Genomic DNA, 20381 nt, shown 5'->3' with positions numbered 1-20381 from the left:
GAACCCATGCCAGGGTAATTTTTTTTTTTTTTTTTTTTTTTTTAATAAATTTTATTTTATTTAATAATAACTTCGCATTGACAGAATCCATGCCAGGATAATTTCTACACGACATTATCCCTTGCAATCACTTATGTTTCGTTTTTTCCCCTCCCTCCCTCCTCCCCCCCCCCCCCCAGGATGGCAAGCAGTCCTATATATGCTAAACATGTTGCAGTATATCCTAGATACAATACATATTTGCAGAACCGAACAGTTCTCTTGTTGCACAGGGAGAATTGGATTCAGAAGGTAAAAATAACTCGGGAAGAAAATCAAAAATGCAAATAGTTCACATTCATTTCCCAGTATTCCTTCTTTGGGTGTAGCTGTTTCTGTCCATCATTTCTCCAATGAAACTCAGTTAAGTCTCTTTGTCAGAGAAATCCAGTTCCATCAGAATACATCCTCATACAATATCGTTGTCGAAGTGTATAATGATCTCCTGGTTCTGCTCATCTCACTTAGCATCAGTCCATGTAGGTCTCTCCAAGCCTCTCTGTATTCATCCTGCTGGTCATTCCTTACAGAGCAATAATATTCCATAACATTCATATACCACAATTTACCCAGCCATTCTCCAATTGATGGGCATCCATTTATTTTCCAGTTTCTAGCCACTACAAACAGGGCTGCTACAAACATTTTGGCACATACAGGTCCCCTTCCCTTTTTTAGTATCTCTTTGGGGTATAAGCCCAATAGAAACACTGCTGGATCAAAGGGTATGCACAGTTTGATAACTTTTTGGGCATAATTCCAGATCGCTCTCCAGAATGGCTGGATTCGTTCACAACTCCAGCCAGGGTAATTTTTTACAGCATTATCCCTTGCACTCACTTCTGTTCTGATTTTTCCCCTCCCTCCCTCCACCCCCTTCCCCAGATGGCAAGCAGTCCTTTACATGTTAAATAGGTTACAGTATATCCTAGATACAATATATGTTTGCAGAACCAAACAGTTCTCTTGTTGCACAGGGAGAATTGGATTCAGAAGGTAAAAATAACCCAGGAAGAAAAACAAAAATGCAAATAGTTCACATTCGTTTCCCAGTGTTCTTTCTTTGGGTGTAGCTGCTTCTGTCCATCATTTATCAATTGAAACTCAATTAGGTCTCTTTGTCAAAGAAATCCACTTCCATCAGAATACATCCTCATACAATATCGTTGTCGAAGTGTATAATGATCTCCTGGTTCTGCTCATTTCACTCAACATCAGTTCATATAAGTCTCTCCAAGCCTCTCTGTATTCATCCTGCTGGTCATTTCTTACAGAACAATAATATTCCATAACATTCATATACCACAATTTACCCAGCCATTCTCCAATTGATGGCATCCATTCATTTTCCAGTTTCTAGCCACTACAAAGTGGGCTGCCACAAACATTTTGGCACATACAGGTCCCTTTCCCTTCTTTAGTATCTCTTTGGGGAAAACAACCTTTCTAAGGCAACTAAAACTGCAGGGAAGTGTTCAGGGGACTGCAGGTTTGTGCCTCTCAATATTTTTTTTCAGTAGTATTTTATTTTTCCAAATACATGTAAAGATAGTTTTTAATATTCATTTTTATAAGACTTTGTGCTCTAAATTTTTCTACCTCCTTCCTCCCTAAGACAGCAGACATTTTGATAAAGATTAAATATGTATAATCCTTTTAAACATATTCCGTATTTGTCATGTTGTACAAGAAAAATCAAACCAAAAGGAAACAAAATTCAGAAAAAACAAACAAAAAGGTGAAAATACTATGCTTCTAGCCACAATTAGTCTCTATAATTCTCTCTCTGGATGCAGATGGCTCTTTCCATTCTGAGTCCATTGGAATTACCTTCAATCACTGCATTGTTGAGAAGAGCTAAGTCCATCATAGTTGATCACCACATAATCTTGTTGTTGCTGTGTACAATGTTTTCTTGGTTTTGCTCATTTCACTCAACATCAGTTCATGTAGGTCTTTCTAGTGTGCCTCTGAATGTTTAGAACCTCAGATGTCTTAGATTTCTGAATTGTATTTCTGAATGTTATGAGGAACACATTTCATTCCTTTTTTTAAAAAAATCATAATTTTTTTTACATTGCTGTCATCTTCCATTGTGCTTTTTTCCTCTTCTAGCTCCTCTTCCTCACTAAATTGAATATTATCTTACCATTAAGTGACAAATCAGCACATTGGACTTATCTGTAGAATACAGATCTCCTGTACCCAGGTTAACACTTTCTGCTAAGGGAAGGGAAGTTTGTTTCACCATAGCAAGGATAAACATTTCTACCACTTTTTCTTTTTTTTTTTGCATAATTCTAAATTGCTTTCCAAAATGATTGTAAGTCAAGATAGATACTCTATTAATTGGAGTTCTGAAAGCCCTCAGTGGTATTTGCTTTTTACGTGATTATCATCACATTAATTGGCCTGATCCTGTTTGCTTGCTTTCATGTCAATTTATACAAGGTGACCCAGGTTTCTTTAAATACTTCATATTCATTATTTCTTTTGGTGCAGTAATTTTCCATTATTCTATTCATATAATTGGCCTAACCATTAAAAGAAGTTCATTTCTGGGAGTAGCAAAGGGGAAGGGAACCAGTATTTCTCTGTTTTTACCAACTCTGGTATGTGTGTGTGTATATATATATGTGTGTGTGTGTGTGTGTGTGTGTGTGTGTGTGTGTGTGTGTATTTACATACATATATAGAAATATATCTGTATATGTGTTTTCTGTGCATATATACACACACCATATAAATATACACAGATGTACATCTATATACATGTGCATATACATGCATTCTCCCCTCATATTTAAGCTAACTACCCACCCACAGGTGGGTATATGTCCCTACATATGTCTGTATGCATGCATATATGTGCATACATGGGAGAATGTATTGTGTCTATACCCAAAGGTATATTTGAAAGTACATGTAAAAAGAAAAAACAAATTTTATTGATGTCTTTTGTTTTTACATCACAGTCATTTGTGGAAATTTCTTTTTCCCCCAAATTAAACCTTCCCTTCTAATAAATAATCATGCAAAAATATCCAGTGATTGTCCCTCTTGGTTTCTTTAATTGCTTTCTATCACTTGTGTCTGGAAGCTTCTTGAGGATAGAAGCTTTGTCAATTTCTCAGTAAATTATAACATTTGATAACAGGGTGGAACTTGCATTATCAGTAGAAATTGAAGCAGTTATTTTTGAAAATTAAAAAAATTTAAAAATAAAAAAAAATTACTGACAATCTTATGGTATATTTGGTCATAGAACTGCCTAGACAAGATGTTGGACAGTACCCCCCTTTATATGTCTGAGTTCATCCCTTGTTGAGTGTTGTTTCCCAGGGTCACTGAATGGTTGCTATAAAATCCTCAGATTTTCAGTGATATTGAAGAGCTCTTTTCAGTGTATAATGACTATGAAGGGTGCAATACAGAGCCAGAAAAACCAGTAACAACCTATATTTACAGGAACAAAAAGTTTTGGATCTTAGGAGCAGAATAGATTGGGGGTTAGAATGCCCAGACCTCCAATTACACTGTCAAATAGTAATCTTTAGAACTGTTTGCCACTGGTTATTAAAAAAATACAAGGTGCATAAGTGGAACAGACTAGATAAGAAAGAATCAGAAACAATCAAACTCAATAACTCACTGTTTGATTAAACCTGCCAACATAAATTACTTGAGAAAGAGCTCTCTATTGGATTAGAACTTCTGGGAAAACTATAAAGCAGGTTAGAAATTAGTTTTAGATTCACATCTTATAGCAAATACCACAATAAAATGAAAAGTGTCTATGTGACCTGAATATTAAAGATCATGCTGTAAAAAAAGAATTAGAAGAGAACCAGAACGGGTAGTTTTCACAGCCGTGATTAGGGGAGAGATTATTAACTCAACAAGGAAGAGAAGCTGTTGCCAAAGATTAAACAGATAATTTTAGTTGAAATTGCAAAGCTTTTTCCAGGAACAAGATCAATTCCGTTAGAATAGAAAAGGAATCTAGCTCTTGATTTGAGGGGGAAAAAAACTTATTTTAAATTATCTCTCCAATTTCTGTGATAAAGGTATGATATTCAAGATATATGGAACTACACAAATATGTAAGACTGAAAACTATTCACTGCATAAAACAAATAAATCTTAAAAAGAAACAATCACGTGAAAGATTATTCCAAGTTACTTAAGAGTAAGAGGGAGGGAAATCAAAATAATTCTTGATATTTCCACCTCTTGCCTGGCAAATTAGCCAGAAAAGGTGAAGGGATTTTGGAAATATTCACATACTCATCACTATAGGTTGTGGAGCTATTTACTGGTCAGACAGTTTTCAAAAGCAATTGAGAATTTTTCTTACATCCCTCCACCCCCCAACACACACATACACATACACACACACACACACACCCCATGACTAAAACATCTATTATATTTTTTGGTCCAGAAATCCTACTGCTACATATTTATTCTAAAGGGGTAAAGTTAGAAAGAAGGCCACCATATACATTAAGATATTTATATCAGCACTTTTTATAGCAGCAAGTAATTGGAAACAAAGTAGTCATCGATCATTTGGGGAACAGCTAAAACAAATTGTGTTATAATCCTACAACAGTATTTTACCTTACCACTAAAATAATACAGAGATTTATGGGAATACTGATTTTTCCTAAATTTTATTTTTTAATGAACTTGACAAACATTTTCATTAACAAAGAACAGAAAAAGATTGGATATAGAACTGTAACTAGTAACTATCTTGTACTTATTACCAAATACTAAGATTGCTTGGTACTCTCTAGTATGATCTAGTCATTACTGTCTCTTAAGATGATATATGGTACTTAGTTGTCCTCTTTAAATGTTTCATTGACTATTATTAATTTTTTAAATATCTCTTTAATTTCCTTCTTCAAATCTCTCTCCCAGAATAAGAGAAGGGAAGGAGAAGGGAACTTATATTTATTAAGTATCTCTGATGTTCCAAGTACTGTGCTAACCACAAATATTATCTCAATTGAGCCTTAAGACATTCCCATTTTACAGTTTAGTAAATTGAGGCAGAGGTAGATTACATGACTTGCCCAGGATCACACAGCTAGTTAGTTCTGAGTCTGGATTTGAACTCAGGTCTTCTGAACTTCACATTCAGCATTTAGCATCTGCAGTACTTGCTATCCTTCCTTACAATAAATCATTCAGGGTTTGCACAACTTTGAGCATAGTTCCAAATTGATCTCCAGAATGGTTGGATCCGTTCACAGTTCCACCAACAATGTATCAGTGTCCCAGTTTTCCCACATCCCCTCCAACATTTGTCATTTTCTTTTCCTGTCATTTTAGGTGAAATCTGAGAGGTGTGTAGTGTTATTGCAGAGTTGTCTTAATTTACATTTCTCTGATCGATAGTGATTTGGAGCACCTTTTCATATGACTAGAAATATTTTAAATTTCTTTGTCTGAAAATTGTTCATATCCTTTGACCATTTATCACTTGGAAAATGGCTTGAATTCTTATAAATTTGAGTCAGTTTTCTATATATTTTAGAAATGAAGCCTTTATCAAAACCTTTGAATGTAAAAATGTTTTCCCAGTTTTTTGCTTCTCTTCTAATCTTGTCTGTATTAGTTTTGTTTGTACAAAAACTCTTTAACTTAATATACTCAAAATTATCTATTTTATGATCAGTAATTATCTCTAGTTCTTCTTTGGTCACAAATTCCTTTCTCCTCCATAGATCTAAGAGGTAAACTATCTTATGTTCTTCTAATTTGTTTATAATATCATTCTTTATGTTTAGATCTTGAACCTATTTTGACTTTATCTTGGTATATGGTGCTAGGTGTGGGACAATGCCTAGTTTCTTCCATAGTAGTTTCAAATTTTCCCAGCAGTTTTTGTCAAATAGTGAATTCTTATCCCAAAAGCTAGGGTCTTGGGGTTTGTCAAATACTAGATTATTATAGTCATTGGCTATTTTGTTCTGTGAATCTATTCCACTGATCAACTGCTCTGTTTCTTAGCCAGTACCAAATGGTTTTGATGACCACTGCTTTATAATATAATTTTAGATCTGGTACAACTAGTCCACCTTCATTTCCTTTTTTTTTTTTTTTTTTTTTTCATTAATTCCCTTGAAATTCTTGACCTTTTGTTCTTTCAGTTGAATTTTGTTATTATTTCTAGGTCAGTAAAATAGTTTTTGGCAGTTTGATTGATATAGTACTAAATAAGTAGATTAGTTTAGGGAGTATTGTCATCTTTATTATATTCGCTCAACATAAGTTGACAACATAAATTTCAATATTTTTCCAGTTGTTTAGATTTGACTTTGTGTGGAAAGTGTTTTGTAGTTCCTGACTTTCCCTTGGCAGATAGATTCCCAAATATTTTATACTATCAACAGTTATTTTGAATGGAATTTCTCTTTGTATCTCTTGCTGTTGGGTTTTGTTAGTGATGAATAAAAATGCTGAGGATTTCTGTGGATTTATTTAGTATCCTGCAACTTTGATAAAGTTGTGGATTATTTCTAATAGTTTTTTAGTTGATTCTCTAGGGTTGCAAGTATACCATCATATCATCTACAAAGAATGATAATTTGGTTTCCTCATTATCTCCTCATATTAACTCCTTATTATTGACATTTGATAGAAACTGTTTCTTTTCTCATTCTCACTACATGATTTTGTTTGTGGTAAAACTTCAGATTTATTTAATCAAAATTGTCACATTTTTAAATCATCTCCATTTTTTAGTTAAAAAATTTATGTATAGTTGAAAAAATCACATCTCCTCTCCTCTAATTTGTTTATGATATAATCTTTATATTTAAATCATGTATCCATTGAATTTACTATAGAATATGTTGTGTGATATTAATCTAAATCTAATTTCTCCAGTTTTTCCAAATATTTTTGTTGAATAGTAAGTCTTTAATCCAGGAATTAAGATTAAGTTTTATTGAATATGTATAGTTTTTCCATATCTATTCCATTGATTAACTTTCTTCTTTTAACCAATACCAGCTGGTTAAAAGTTTTGATATTGTTTTACAGTACAATTTTTGATCTGGTAGTTGGGAGCGTGCCTTATTTCCACCTTTTTTCATTGTTTCCTTTGAGATTCTTTACTTTTTATTCCATATCCCAGCTTCTTAAATTGTGGTTTAAATAGGCCTTAACTGGGGTCTCATAACTGAATGTGGGGGTTGCCAGTGGAAAAAGTTTAAGAAGCTTGATTCTTCATGAATTTTGTCAATATTTTGGTTCATTCTGTAAAGTAAGTCTTTGGGAATTTGAATAATAAGGCACTGAATTTGCTAATTAAGTTAGGTATTATTGCCTTTTTTGTTATATTGGTGCAGCCTAAGTATGAGCAATTAATCTCTCTCCAATTATTTAAGTCTATTTCTTTTTATTAATAATGTTTAAAATAATAATAATTATTTAATAATAATTTTTATCAATAATAGCTTTTTTCAAAATACATGCAAAGATAGTTTTTAGCATTCACCCTTGCAGAACTTTATGTTCCATTTTTTTCCTTCCCTTCCCTAATCTCCTCCCCTAGATAGCAAGTAATCCAATATACAGTCCTATGTACAATTCTTCCTATTTCCACGTATTTCCACATTTATCATGCTATACAAGAAAAATCAGTTCAAAAAGGAAAAAATGAGAAAGAAAGCAAACAGCAAGCAAACAACAAAAAAGATGAAAATACTATGTTGTGATCCATATTCAGTCTCCATAGTCCTCTTTCTGGGTGCACATGGCTCTCTCCATCACAAGTTATTGGAATTGGCTTAAATCACCTCCTTGTTGAGAAGAGCCATGTCCATCAGATTTGATCATCACATAACCTTCTTGTTGTTGCGTACAATGTTCTCCTGGTTCTAGTCACTTCACTTAGCATCAATTCATGGAAGTCTCTCCAGGCTTTTCTGAAATCATCCTGCTGATCATTTCTTATAGAACAATAATATTGCATAATATTCATGTATCATAACTTATTCAGCCATTCTCCAACTGATGGGCATCCACTCAGTTTCCAATTTCTTGCCATTATAAAAAGAGCTGCCACAAACATTTTTGCACATGTGGGTTCTTTTCCGTTTTTTATGATCTCTTTGGGATACAGACCCAATACAAACACTGCTGGATCAAAAGGTAGGCACAGTTTGTAATCCTTTGGGCATAGCGCCAAATTGCTCTCCAGAATGGTTGGATCACTTCACAGTTCCACCAACAATGTATTAGTGTCTTACTTTTCCCATATCCCCTCTAATATTTGTCATTATCTTTTTCTGTCATCTTAGCCAATTTGAGAGGTGCAGTAGTACTTCAGAGTTGTCTTAGTTAGCATTTCTCTAATCGATAATGATTTAGAGCATTTTTTCATATGACTAAAAATGGTGTTAATTTCTTCATTTGAAAATTGTCTGTTCATATCCTTTGACCATTTATCAGTTGAAAAATGGTTTGTATTCTTATAAATTTTAGGTAATTCTCTATATATTTTAGAAATGAGGCCTTTATCAGAATCCTTGGATGTAACATTCCCTCCCCCCCCTCAGTTTTCTGCTTCCCTTCTAATTTTGTCTGCATTGATTTTGTTTGTACAAAACTTTTTAAATTTGATATAATCAAAATCATCCAGTTTGTATTTCATAATGTTTTCTGGTTCTTTGGCCATCAATTCCTTCCTTCTTCACAATTCTGAGAAGTAGACTATCTCTTTGTTCTCCTAATTTGTTTATAGATTACTCTTTATGTCTAAATCATAAACACATTTCGATATCTTGGTATTCAGTGTTAGGTGTTGGTCAGTGCCTAGTTTCTAATATTATTTTCCAATTTTCCCAGCAATTTTTATCAAACAGTGAGTTCTTATGCCAGAAGCTGAAGGCTTTTGAGTTTATCAAACACTAGACTACTATGGTTATTGTAAGTCTGTTTCTTTAAGTCATATTTTTAAAGTAATATTTTGTAATTATACTCATTTAATTCCTATTTTTGGTATGTAGATAGCCAAATAGTTAATACATTCTATAATTATTTTAATTGAAATTATTTCTTTTCCTTTCTCTTCATGATATTTCATATTCCTTTTCCTTTTCTCTTTTAAAAACCACAAAAGAGAGCAAACCCACATCCTGGATCTGTTCTTCTTTTTACATTATTTTTACGACTCCAGAGTATAATGAAATTTTTAAGGGACATTCTTTTCTTCTCCTATTAGAGTATAAGCACTTAATCATCATTTAACGCATTTCAGTTCTTCTTGTATATTTACCTTTCTAAGTTTCTCTTGTCTCTTGTGTTTGTTTTTCAAACATTTTATTCAGCATTGGGACTATTCGTCAGGAATGCTTGAATGTCTTCTAATAAAGTAACATTTCTTTTCATGGGAAGAATTTTATAAACTAAAGCAAAGTGAAGAAGCTGAACCAGGAGAAAAATTTACACAATAATTAAAGCCTTGGCTATAACCGAAATTTAAAAATTAGGATGGATAGATAAACCATAAACTCCTGAATGTTATATAATTAATGATAAACCTTGGTCGTGAAGAAGATAAGAGAAAATATATCTTCCCTCTTCTTTGCAGAAGTAGGGATCTATGGATGTGGAATCTTGCATATATTGCCAGATTCACTTGAAGAATGGTTAGTTTTGTTGAACTAATTTTTCCTTTTATTTATTTTTTGTTGTTGTTGTTGTTATTATAAAAGTTGGCTCTCTTTGGAAGGGAACCAGTGGAATGCATTTAGAAAAGATGAAAGATGATGTAAAAAAAAAATTAAGACAAAAATAGCCATAATTAAAAATTTTTTTTCTCTTTTCTAGATGATCCCTTTGATAAGCCTCCCTGCCGGGGATGTTCTTCCTATCTCATGGAGCCCTATATTAAATGTGCTGAATGTGGACCTCCTCCATTCCTCCTCTGCTTGCAGGTAACTCACAAAAGTAGCCCAGACATTTGCATCCCTTATTCTTTTTTTCTTCTATGACAGTTTATTGATGTTCTTTCCTTTTTTTTTAAATCATTGTCACTTTCTAGTGACTTCTCCCTCTCACCATTAGTCCTCCTTTATAATAAAAAATAGCTGAGCAAACAAACACTATCTAAAATGTATATCTTCCCACCTGTAGCACCTCTCTGCTCAGAGGCAGGAGATGTGCTTCACAATCAGTCCTCTGAAGTCACATCTAGACACATCTAGGAAAGTTAAAGCATTGAGATAGGAAATATATGCCAAGGGAAAGAATTGCTGCCCCTGATATAACCTGAGATAACTGCTTTCTCTCAACCTGATGGCAGTGAAAACTGGATAGCAGACATGACTTTACTGACTAGATTAGTCTAGGCAGCCAGAGGGAGTCCGACTGGTCCCTAGAGGTACAGGCAGAAGCCTTGATGTTAAGACCATTGGATTTGTCTTCCTATTGAGGGCCAATCAGCCAGTGGCTAAGGCAGCCAGTACCCTGTTTGATTGAAGCTTCAAACAAAAGGCTTCAAAAGCATTTTTTAATCATGAAAACTGGGAAGTAGTATGGCATAGCAGATAGAGAACTGACCTTGAAGCTAGAGAGACTTGAATTCAGGTTTTTCCTCTAACATATTTCTGGATATGGGTCCCTCAGGGTTAACCCCTTAACATCCGGTACTCTACACAACTCTTAAAGATCCTAGGTTGCAGAGAAGGTATCTACCTGCATTCGTAGAGAGCATTTCCTTTCTTGAAAAGTGATTGTTTCCAGCAAATTCACAAGTTCAGGTCCCCAATTCCATACTATTTTACATATACAAATATGAAAAAAAAATTGTCTTTCTCGAACTTGTAAAGAAGCAATTGGAAAAGCTTGTGAGTCACTTGTTTTTTCTGTTTTACAGTGCTTCACCAGAGGATTTGAGTACAAGAAGCATCAAAGTGATCACACTTATGAAATAATGGTAAGAACATAAATTTCTCACACTTATGAAATAATGGTAAGAACATAGATTTCTGAGGACAAATTGTCAGAACAAGATCACCCATTTAGTGGAGCCACTGAGACACACACCTAGGTCAGGAGACTGCTGATTCATCATTCTTTAGGCAAGTTGCTTTTGTTTCTTGATACTCAGTTAACTTGTTTATTCTAACCATCTCACAGGGGGAGGATCAAAGGAGATAGGGCCTGAACATCATTTTCATAGTCACAGCAAAGGGCCAAAAAGACATCAACTCTCCTCAGCCTCAGTTTTATTGTAATCCATCTTTATTATTCCTACCATGTTTGTTTTTCTGGCATTTTTTTCCTCGGTATTTATCTTTTCTGATTTCAATAATAGTGGCCCAGTAAATTTTTAAAGAAGCTTTTTCATCTACTAAGATATCTTGGCTTAAAACTTTTACTTTACATATCAATGATGGAGCCCTTCAAAGTCTCCAAGACCTTAGAATAGCTTCAGAGATCTTCAGATCTTAAAGAACTGTATAAATCTATGAGATAATTTTAACATTTATTTATATATTAAAAAGCATTTATTCTCTCCTACCTACTACCCCTCACCTTCAATCAAGCAAAGAAAAAGAAAAAACAAAACCATCACAAATAGACTTAGGTAAAGTGGATTCCTTCATTGGCCAAATCCAATAATTCCTTTTTTTTGGTTTTGTTTTTGCATTTTGAGCCTGTCACTTTTTCTCTCAGGAAGTACTTCATCATGAGACTGCTGAATTTGTTGTTTGTCATTGATCAGAGTTTTAAATTGTTGAGAGTTGTTTGTCTTTATAGTATTGTAATCATTCTATAAATTGTTCTTCTGATTCTTCACTCTACATCAGTTCCCATATCCTTCCCATTTATTTTAAAAACTGTCCATTGCATAATTTCTTATGACACAATAACATTCAGTCATATTCATACACCATAATTTATTTAGCAATAGGTGCTATGAAAAAAGCTATTATAAATTTTTTGTATATATGGGTGCTTTTTTTTTTTCTTTCTTTGATTTGGGATACATTCCAAGTAGTATTATCATTGGATCAAAAGGCATTTATAATATAATGACTTTAGGGGCATGATTCAAAATTGCTTTACAGAATTGCTTTTACAAATTACTTTCAATTCTGAATCATACCAATAGTATATTAGTGTTTTTACCCGAAGCCCCTCAACATTTGTCATTTTCTAAATGGTTATTTTTGGGCTTATATGCAAATGATCTTTGGAGTTTTTTTAAGGTACAGGAATAGTACACTAATAGTAGATATATATACTAATTACATCTATCAGGTGATCTCCTCAATTCAGATATTTCTTCCCCCTTGCAGATCACCCATTCATGCCAGACCATCCATTGCAGCTCCTATCCATAGCTTTCCAAAAGTCTCCCATAAGTGGTTCAGCCAACATGCTGGAAGTTTTCCTCACTTTTCTTCAACTTCTTGAGGGTATCAATAGAATCCTGTAGTAATCCCCGTTTTATCTCCCTCTTTCATATGACTAATCCATATTCTCTTTTTACATAATATTTAACTCTTTCATTCCTATTCTTTGGAATTTCTTATTCACACCTACCACATATCTTTTTGTGACCTTCCATAAATATCTTATCTTTAATTCTTCAGAAGCAATGCTGTTCCAAGGTTTTACCATCATACAGCGATACCAGAAAAAATTTTGTATTGAAAAATTTTGGTGTTTATGAGAAACTTGCTGTTGACAAAAGTGCTTTGTAATTTTCCCAGAGTTGTTCAGCCTGCACTTCTCTCAAGTGTTTCTTTTCAACTTCTCAACTTCTTTTCAACTTTGGGAATAGCTCATCATCCATTTGTACTGTCCATGCTATTGGACACATGCTAATGGATGTCCATTCAGCTGTCCATGCATATTGACATTTGGATAATAGACCTTCATCACTTGGTATGTCTTGTGTGAATGGGCAGGCCAGACCTCTTTGCATGATTATAGGGTTTTCCTAGGAAGTTCTGCATTGTATTGGGGCTTGCTACATTTAGCCCAATGTTATCTGCAAATAGGAGCAGTTGAAGTATCTCACATCCACAGGAAATCCCTCCTTTACCTGGTTTCTGTGTTAGATTTCTCTCATCACAGTGGAGAAGACTGTTGGCATTCTCCCAATATATCTCCCTGGTTTTGGTTTCCCTTATCCTTATTAGGGGACCATTGAGCAGGATTATTTCTTATTTTTTGTTATTTTATATTATATATTAGTATTATTTATAATACATATTTTTTTTATTATGTTATTTTTATGTGTTCAAAAGAGTCTCAAGGGATCGTGATGTATCTATGGGAAGTACTTCATTTAAATACATTTTAAAGTAACTTACATGGTACTATTTCATTCTACCAAGTTAAAAGCTTTTTTTTTTAACTGGGGGAAAAGGGTAACCACCAATCAGTAAGCACAGTGGAATGTTACTAAACTGCAAAATAGCGAAGATATGCTCCATTGTTAACTTTTTTTTTTTTTTCATTGTTAACTTTTTGAAAGCTTGTTGATTCTCTACGCATACTCTCATCCATTCATTTTATAGATGGGAGCTAGACACACAGTTTGATAATTGTTAATATTCTCTTGATAAATTTTTTTGGTGTCAGTAAGATCTGAAATTTTTTCCATTCTTTTGGTATCTTCCCTTTAGAAACTTTATTAATCAGTCCCCCAGAGCTCTCACAGTTGTATCAACTCCAGCATCAATCTCCTCTAAATACTTGATCTAATTTGGCTGCCTTTCTGGTCTTCATTCTCTTGAGTATCATTTCGATTTTCTCTCTCTCTCTCTCTTTTTTTTTTTTTTTTAAATAACTTTTTATTGATAGAACTCATGCCAGGGTAATTTTTTACAGCATTATCCCTTGCATTCACTTCTGTTCCGATTTTTCCCCTCCCTCCCTCCACCCCCTTCCCCAGCTGGCAAGCAGTCCTTTACATGTTGAATAGGTTATAGTATATCCTAGATACAATATATATGTGCAGAATCGAACAGTTTTCTTGTTGCACAGGGAGAATTGAATTCAGAAGGTATAAATAACCCGGGAAGAAAAACAAGAATGCAAGCAGTTTATATTCATTTCCCATCTATTTTCTCTTTAAATATTTTTGGATTTGTGATGGTATATTCCAGCTGTGGTGGTTCCACTATCTTTGAAGGAGAAAAACAGTAGGAAATTTTTGTTTACAATATGGTTTTGAAATCAAGATTTTTGTCATTTTTGGTAATTTTAAGACAATTAAAATAGAACTTTTTTGTAGTCCAAGAGTTTTTAACCTAGGGTCTTTGTACTTGTTTTTCAAATATTTTGATTGTTCTTTCTATAATTTGTTTTCTTTGTAACCCTGTTCTTTTATTTTATGCATTCAAAAACGTTATACTGAGAGGGCGTTAATAGGCTTCATCAGACTAGACTGCTCAAGAGATCCATGAGAAAAATAAGGTTAAATTGTACACAGTAACAGCAAGATCATATGATGATCAGTTATGATAGACTTAGCTCTTCCCAGCAATACAGTGATCCAAGACAGTTCCAATAGATTTGGGATTGAAAATGCCATCTACATCTAGAGAAGGAACTACAGAAACTGAATGCAGATTGCATGATTGTGTATGTGTAACTTATATAAGATTGATTGCTATCTTGGGGGGACGGTTAAGGGAAGAAGGGAGAAAAAAACTCAAGATCTTATAAAAGTGAATATTGAAAATTATTTTTATATGTGATTGGAAAAATAAAATACTATTAAAATAAAATAAGAAAAAAAAAAAGAAATACAGTTAAAAATCCCTCCCATAGAACTTACTTCTTCTGTTTTCCAGGGTGTGGCCTTTTACCATCCAACTTTGTTAGAGTTGCATAGATTAGGAGAAACTAGATCACATTTTTTAAACTCATAAAAGACTGACTGGCACTAGAATGTCATTTTATTAATTTATAATAATATGATAAAATTTCAGATCTCACTGACACCAAATATAAAATATGAAGCAGCAAAATATTCATTTCTAACACTTACAAACTGCTTTCTCTTCCCAGTAGGAAAATCTACTTGAAGAATTGAATTAAGATTTAAAAAGTCATTGGTGGGTATACAGAATGAGACCAGAGGAGAGTAAAGGTCTGAAAGGGATGATTCACTCAAACTTGCTTGGCCTGATGAGTCACATTTCTCCACTATAAGGATGTATCTGTTAAAGTGGCCAGATTCTTTTGTCAGTTGGTTTGGGCCTCATCTCCCTTGGAAACCAAATTTCTCTGTAGGTTCAACTTTTTCCTTATTTAGTTTTTCCAATTATATCATCCGTTTCTTTCTCTACCCCCTCTTCCCCACATACACAATATCTTTTTATGGTATGGTAACAATTTGTTACCATATACGTGTGTGTATGTGTTTTAAAAATTCTTCCTATTACTTTTGGGGGTGGGAAAAAGATGAATAGGGATCATGGGGTTATAGGAGAGGCCTTTTGTAGATAGATATCAGTTGCTCCTTAAGATTTTATACATTTCTGGCCTTTCCATTCATATGGGGAACATTCCCATTGACTTTCTCATCTTTTTTTCCAAATTTTATTTTCTACAGTAACAAAGATTATTGCTTTTCCAAATAAGAAATTTCAGATCATATCAAAAAAATTGGAGAGAGAGGGGATCTCAATCATTTCTTAACTTCATATTAATAAGTTATTTGTACTGCGGCAGGTGGAGCATGAATCAGAAATCCCACAGGCTATGTACCTTTTTATTACATTCTTGAGTAGTTCCTTCCACAACTAACCAGATGTTCATTATTAACTTGTTTGCCTCATTTTGCATTTGATGAGTTCTGGTAGATTAATCTTTTTTTAAGTCCTTTGAGATGCAGCATGATGTAGTGGAAAGAATAGGTGATATATGGAATCAGGTCTGAATCCCAACTCAGATAGTTCCTTTTCATATGACATGAGGCAAGGAAAGAACCCCTGTTTTTCATCTACAAAATGAGAAGTAATAATGCTTGCACTTCCTACTTCTCAAGGTGTTTTTAAGGAAACCACTTTGCAAACTTTTAAAGTTCTCTACATCTATTTGATTATCTGTTGTCTTCAAAGGTTGGCAGTGATAGAAACACTTTACATTGTTCTCAGGACTTTTAGTAGGTGTATGATATGCTGTATTTAAGTGTCCTATTCCTAGTCCTCAGATTGGTAATAGTTGCTTTGAGGCTCCATGTATGGGAACTACGTCATGTTTCTTTTGTTCTGACTAGTTCCTAACAGTGCTAAGTCCCTCATTAAAGATAGTGTAATGTCAGTAAACTCTTAATCTTCATATGAAAAGACGTATGTCTAGACATTCAGAGGGTTTCTTGTGATAGGTTATTTTAATTTTTTTTTTTCTGGTCCTTACCTGAAAATGGTGGCTGGCAAATTTTTTTCTTTAACATTTTAAAATACTTTTATTAATAATAAATAAATCTCCTACATTTGACAAAGTACTTCTTCCTCCCTGCCTGTCTCAGAGAGCCATTCCTTCTAACAGGGAAGAAAAATAAGAAGAAAACAAGTCAACAAAACTAGCCTCTACACTGACCAAGTGCGATTTAGGATGTTGTGTGAAACACATGCCCATACTTGCTCACTTCTTCAAACAAGGATCAGTTTTCTAGTCTCTTCTTTAGGACTATGCATGATCATTATTATTTTAAAGAGCTCAGTTTCAATTGTTTTAGTGTTATTTTTTGCACTGTTGTAATCATTGTGCATATTATTTTCTTGGTTCCATTTACTTCATTTTTTATGAGTTCATCTTAAGTCTTTTCAGGCATTTCTGTGATCTTTATATTCATCATCGTTGTTGGTGGTGGTTTTTTGTTTGTGGGTTTTTTTTGTCGTAGCCGAGTTATATTTATTATGTTCATTAGTTTAACCATTCCCTGATCAATGAGCATTTACTTTGTTTCCATTTCTTTCCTTCTACAAAATTGCTACTGTAAATATTTTGGTGTATATGGGAATTTCTTTCAGATTGATGACTTCTTTGGAGCATGTTTTCCAGGAATAGGATATTTAGGTCAAATAGAATGGACATTTTAATCCTTTTTTTTGCATAAGGCCAGATTGAATTCTACAAGATCCAGACCAATTCACAGCTCTTCTCCATACTCCCTCCAGCACTGACTGTTCCCATCTTTGGTCAGATGATCATGCTTCCTTTAGAAGCTTTTATACTGAGGGAAGTTGGAGGTGGGAGGCTGACAACTTAGAGGAATTCAGTTCAGGCATCTCTTGGCACCATTCTAATGCAAAGCATTCAACAAGACCAGAAATAATGGTCAGAGTTACCAGGACCCATTTCTACCAGTGTAGTTAATTGATTTTTGTAAAATCACTTTTCCTTCAGACCTCAGACTTTCCTGTTCTTGATCCCAGCTGGACTGCTCAAGAGGAAATGGCCCTTCTGGAGGCAGTAATGGACTGTGGCTTTGGAAACTGGTGAGAGTTTTACCACTGCCCTGCACTGCATGGTATTTTCTTCATCATGTTCCAGGAGAGAAGTTGCCACCGGATAGACAGGGCCTTCAGAATGAGGAGTCCTGGAAGCAAGCTTCTGGCTGCTTGGAACTCTGCTCTGGCCTCCTTACCTGAGGCAGTAGAGAAAGTGCTAGATTGGGAATCAGGAGGACCTGAATTCAAATCCTGCCTCAGATAACATAGCACGCTGCATGATCCTGGGAAATCATTTAACCTCTCTCACCCTCCCTTTTTTCATCTGTAACATAGAGGTAAATAATAACATCTTCCTAGGCATGTGACCCTGGCCAAATCATTTAACCTTTGTTTGCCTTAATCCCCTGAAGAAGGACATGGCCAATAGCTCCAGAGTCTACAAAGAAAACCCCATGGACAGTCTAAAGAGTCAGATTCAACTAAACAACAACCTCATAGGGTTGTTGTGAGGATGAAATGAGAGAACATGTGTACTTTGCAAACCTTAAAATTCTATATAAATGAGAGAGCTATTATTGTTGTGATTGTTATTATTATTGCTACCATTACTACTATTCTAGTTTCCTTCTGTTCCTTGCTGATGGATGAACTCACAGAGTGAATTAGGATGCTTAAGGGGAATCTATACAACATTTGTTTGATTATATTCTCACAAAAAGCATTGGCTTTTCTTTTCTGAACATAAGGGGAGTTTCATTTTCTTAAACAGGTCATTTTTCTGTCTGTTTTTACAACTCCTCCTGTGCTTTTCAAGGCTGAATCTCATTTAAGGAGTCGGACACCTGGGATAGGTCTTTCTCACTTTTTGGTGATTCAATTTCCACAAATTCCTTAGTAGAATTAAAATTTTTTCCCTACTCTCAGGCTGTGGTCCTGGGTTGTGCTGGGCAGAACTGTCCAGCATGCAAGGTCTTTTTCTTGAGATAATAAGCTCAGATTTGTAGCTAGCCTAGAACTTCATGCTTTTTCAAAGTCCTTTTCTTTACATAGTTTCATTCTTTCCTCATGATACACCCCTGAGAAGTAGGTAAAGAGGTACATTATGGTTCCATTTTACAATGCGGGAATGGGAGTTAATGAGAGAAATAAGTTGATTATGGTCATATAGCTAGTTGTCAGTAAATCCTGGTCTGCTGACTTCAATGCTTCTGCATTGTCTACTTTTATAATGTGTAAAGGCTGAAGTCTTCGCAATAGTTCCCAGATTCTTCTTTCTTCAAAAATTAATTTATTCCACAACTTTTTTAAATCAAGTGCCCATTTGAGTAATGAGGATTAAATACTGAGTATGCATCAGACAAAGTTCTAGAAGATGCTGATGATATAAAAACAAAAATGGAAATACCATATCCTCAAAGAGCTTACATTCTATTGAGCTGCCCTTGTGATCCTAGTATTATTAGGAATGGTAAGAGAAAAAAAGTGGTGTCTGTTCTTGAGAATTTTACTGGTTGGCTTTGACTTGTCCTTCATATTTTTCTCCTCCTTCGAAGCAGGTTTGAGTTAATCCTTTCATCATCTTTTTCCCTATTCCCTACCCCAGTGCAGTCCCAAACAAAATGGGGTAAGGTTGGTGACATTCCTTTCTTCCCAGTGCAGTCAGAAAAGGAAGTCCAAGGCAGCAGAACTGTCCATCTTTGGGTAATTATTCTTTCCTAGTGGCAAGTCACTGGACCCAGATTTTTAGAGTTGGGGTAGTAAGTAATATCTTCTTACAAGGGGTAGTAAAGTGAGGACTTCTAGTCCTCTGCTTGTATTTCTCAGACTGGCTGAATTTCAAAGTTCAAGTTGGATTCAGATCAGATGTCTACCTGTCTCATTTGTCTGCTGCTGCTTCTTAGATGCTAGTTTGGGGCTGCTGGTGTCAGATTCAGTCCTCTGATAGGTATGACTTTAAAAAAGGCAAGAGCAGACTGTGCTGCCTAAAATTACCCACAATTGAAAGTCCCCTTACCACCTCACCCCCCAATACACAGTTTCCCCCTCCTCCTCCCTTTAGGCAGGATGTGGCCAATCAGATGTGCACCAAGACCAAGGAAGAATGTGAGAAACACTACATGAAACATTTCATCAACAACCCTCTTTTTGCTTCTACCCTGCTCAACCTCAAGCAAGCAGAGGAAGCGAAAACTGCCGATACAGCTATTCCATTCCAGTGTAAGTGCCTGCCTTGTATTGCAAAGGACACTGGGCTTGTCCCACAGCCTGTTCTGTGACAATCGTGGATAATAATGGTTGGATGACTGACTGCTCTGGGACTTGTGAGAGCCTGGTGAGAGAGAAAGGTGGAGTTGGCCAGGGCACTTGTTCAGAACCGATACCATGAGGTGGCAGGGAGGGGCACCATCCCTGTGGACAGAATGCTTGCTTGGGAGTCAGGGCTCCTAGATCCTGTTTGCCCTTCCACACCTACTCGTTGAACCCCTTCAGGTGTATCAATTATCTTCAGTGACTGCTTCTGTAAGATGAGACCTGAAAAAAAGTGACCCACCTTACTGGGCCATCATGAGGACAAGACTGTTGGCGTGTCCCCTGCAGAGTTTATTTTGAGAGGCACATTATGGACATGCACTGTGTTTGATTATTAATCATCCAATACTAAAGCCATGTGGCAATGCATTGTTTTTGTCAGTACCAGTAAAGGTGTCTTTTCTTTATAATGTATTTTTAGTTTGTTGTGGCTTAGGGACTCCTGGGCCCCTTTATAAGCATAACTAAAAACATCATGAATTATGAATGGGCATTGCTTCTCAATGGCTTAAAGTACAAGAGTAACAAGATACCAGTGCATTTCTCTCCTCTGCCACACCCCCACTCCTAGCCTCAAAGTGC

The 20381-nt window shown here is 35.0% G+C and overlaps 1 protein-coding gene across 3 annotated transcripts in view; it reads left to right on the top strand.

Annotated features, from left to right (window-relative positions):
• TADA2A (transcriptional adaptor 2A) overlaps nt 1-20381 on the top strand; it is a 65869-nt gene that overhangs the window by 7584 nt on the left and 37904 nt on the right. For all 3 annotated transcript variants that reach the window (XM_051994065.1, XM_051994063.1, XM_051994064.1), the window contains exons 3-6: nt 9892-9998; nt 10940-10999; nt 17443-17534; nt 19549-19706. In XM_051994065.1, the coding sequence (XP_051850025.1) occupies nt 9892-9998; nt 10940-10999; nt 17443-17534; nt 19549-19706 (417 nt within the window). The remainder of the gene's footprint in view (nt 1-9891; nt 9999-10939; nt 11000-17442; nt 17535-19548; nt 19707-20381) is intronic.

This window comes from Antechinus flavipes, chromosome 4, assembly GCF_016432865.1.
Source record: "Antechinus flavipes isolate AdamAnt ecotype Samford, QLD, Australia chromosome 4, AdamAnt_v2, whole genome shotgun sequence".
Lineage (NCBI taxonomy): Eukaryota > Metazoa > Chordata > Mammalia > Dasyuromorphia > Dasyuridae > Antechinus > Antechinus flavipes.
Note: the sequence above shows the minus strand (reverse complement) of the source record. Positions and strands in the feature narration are given on the sequence as shown.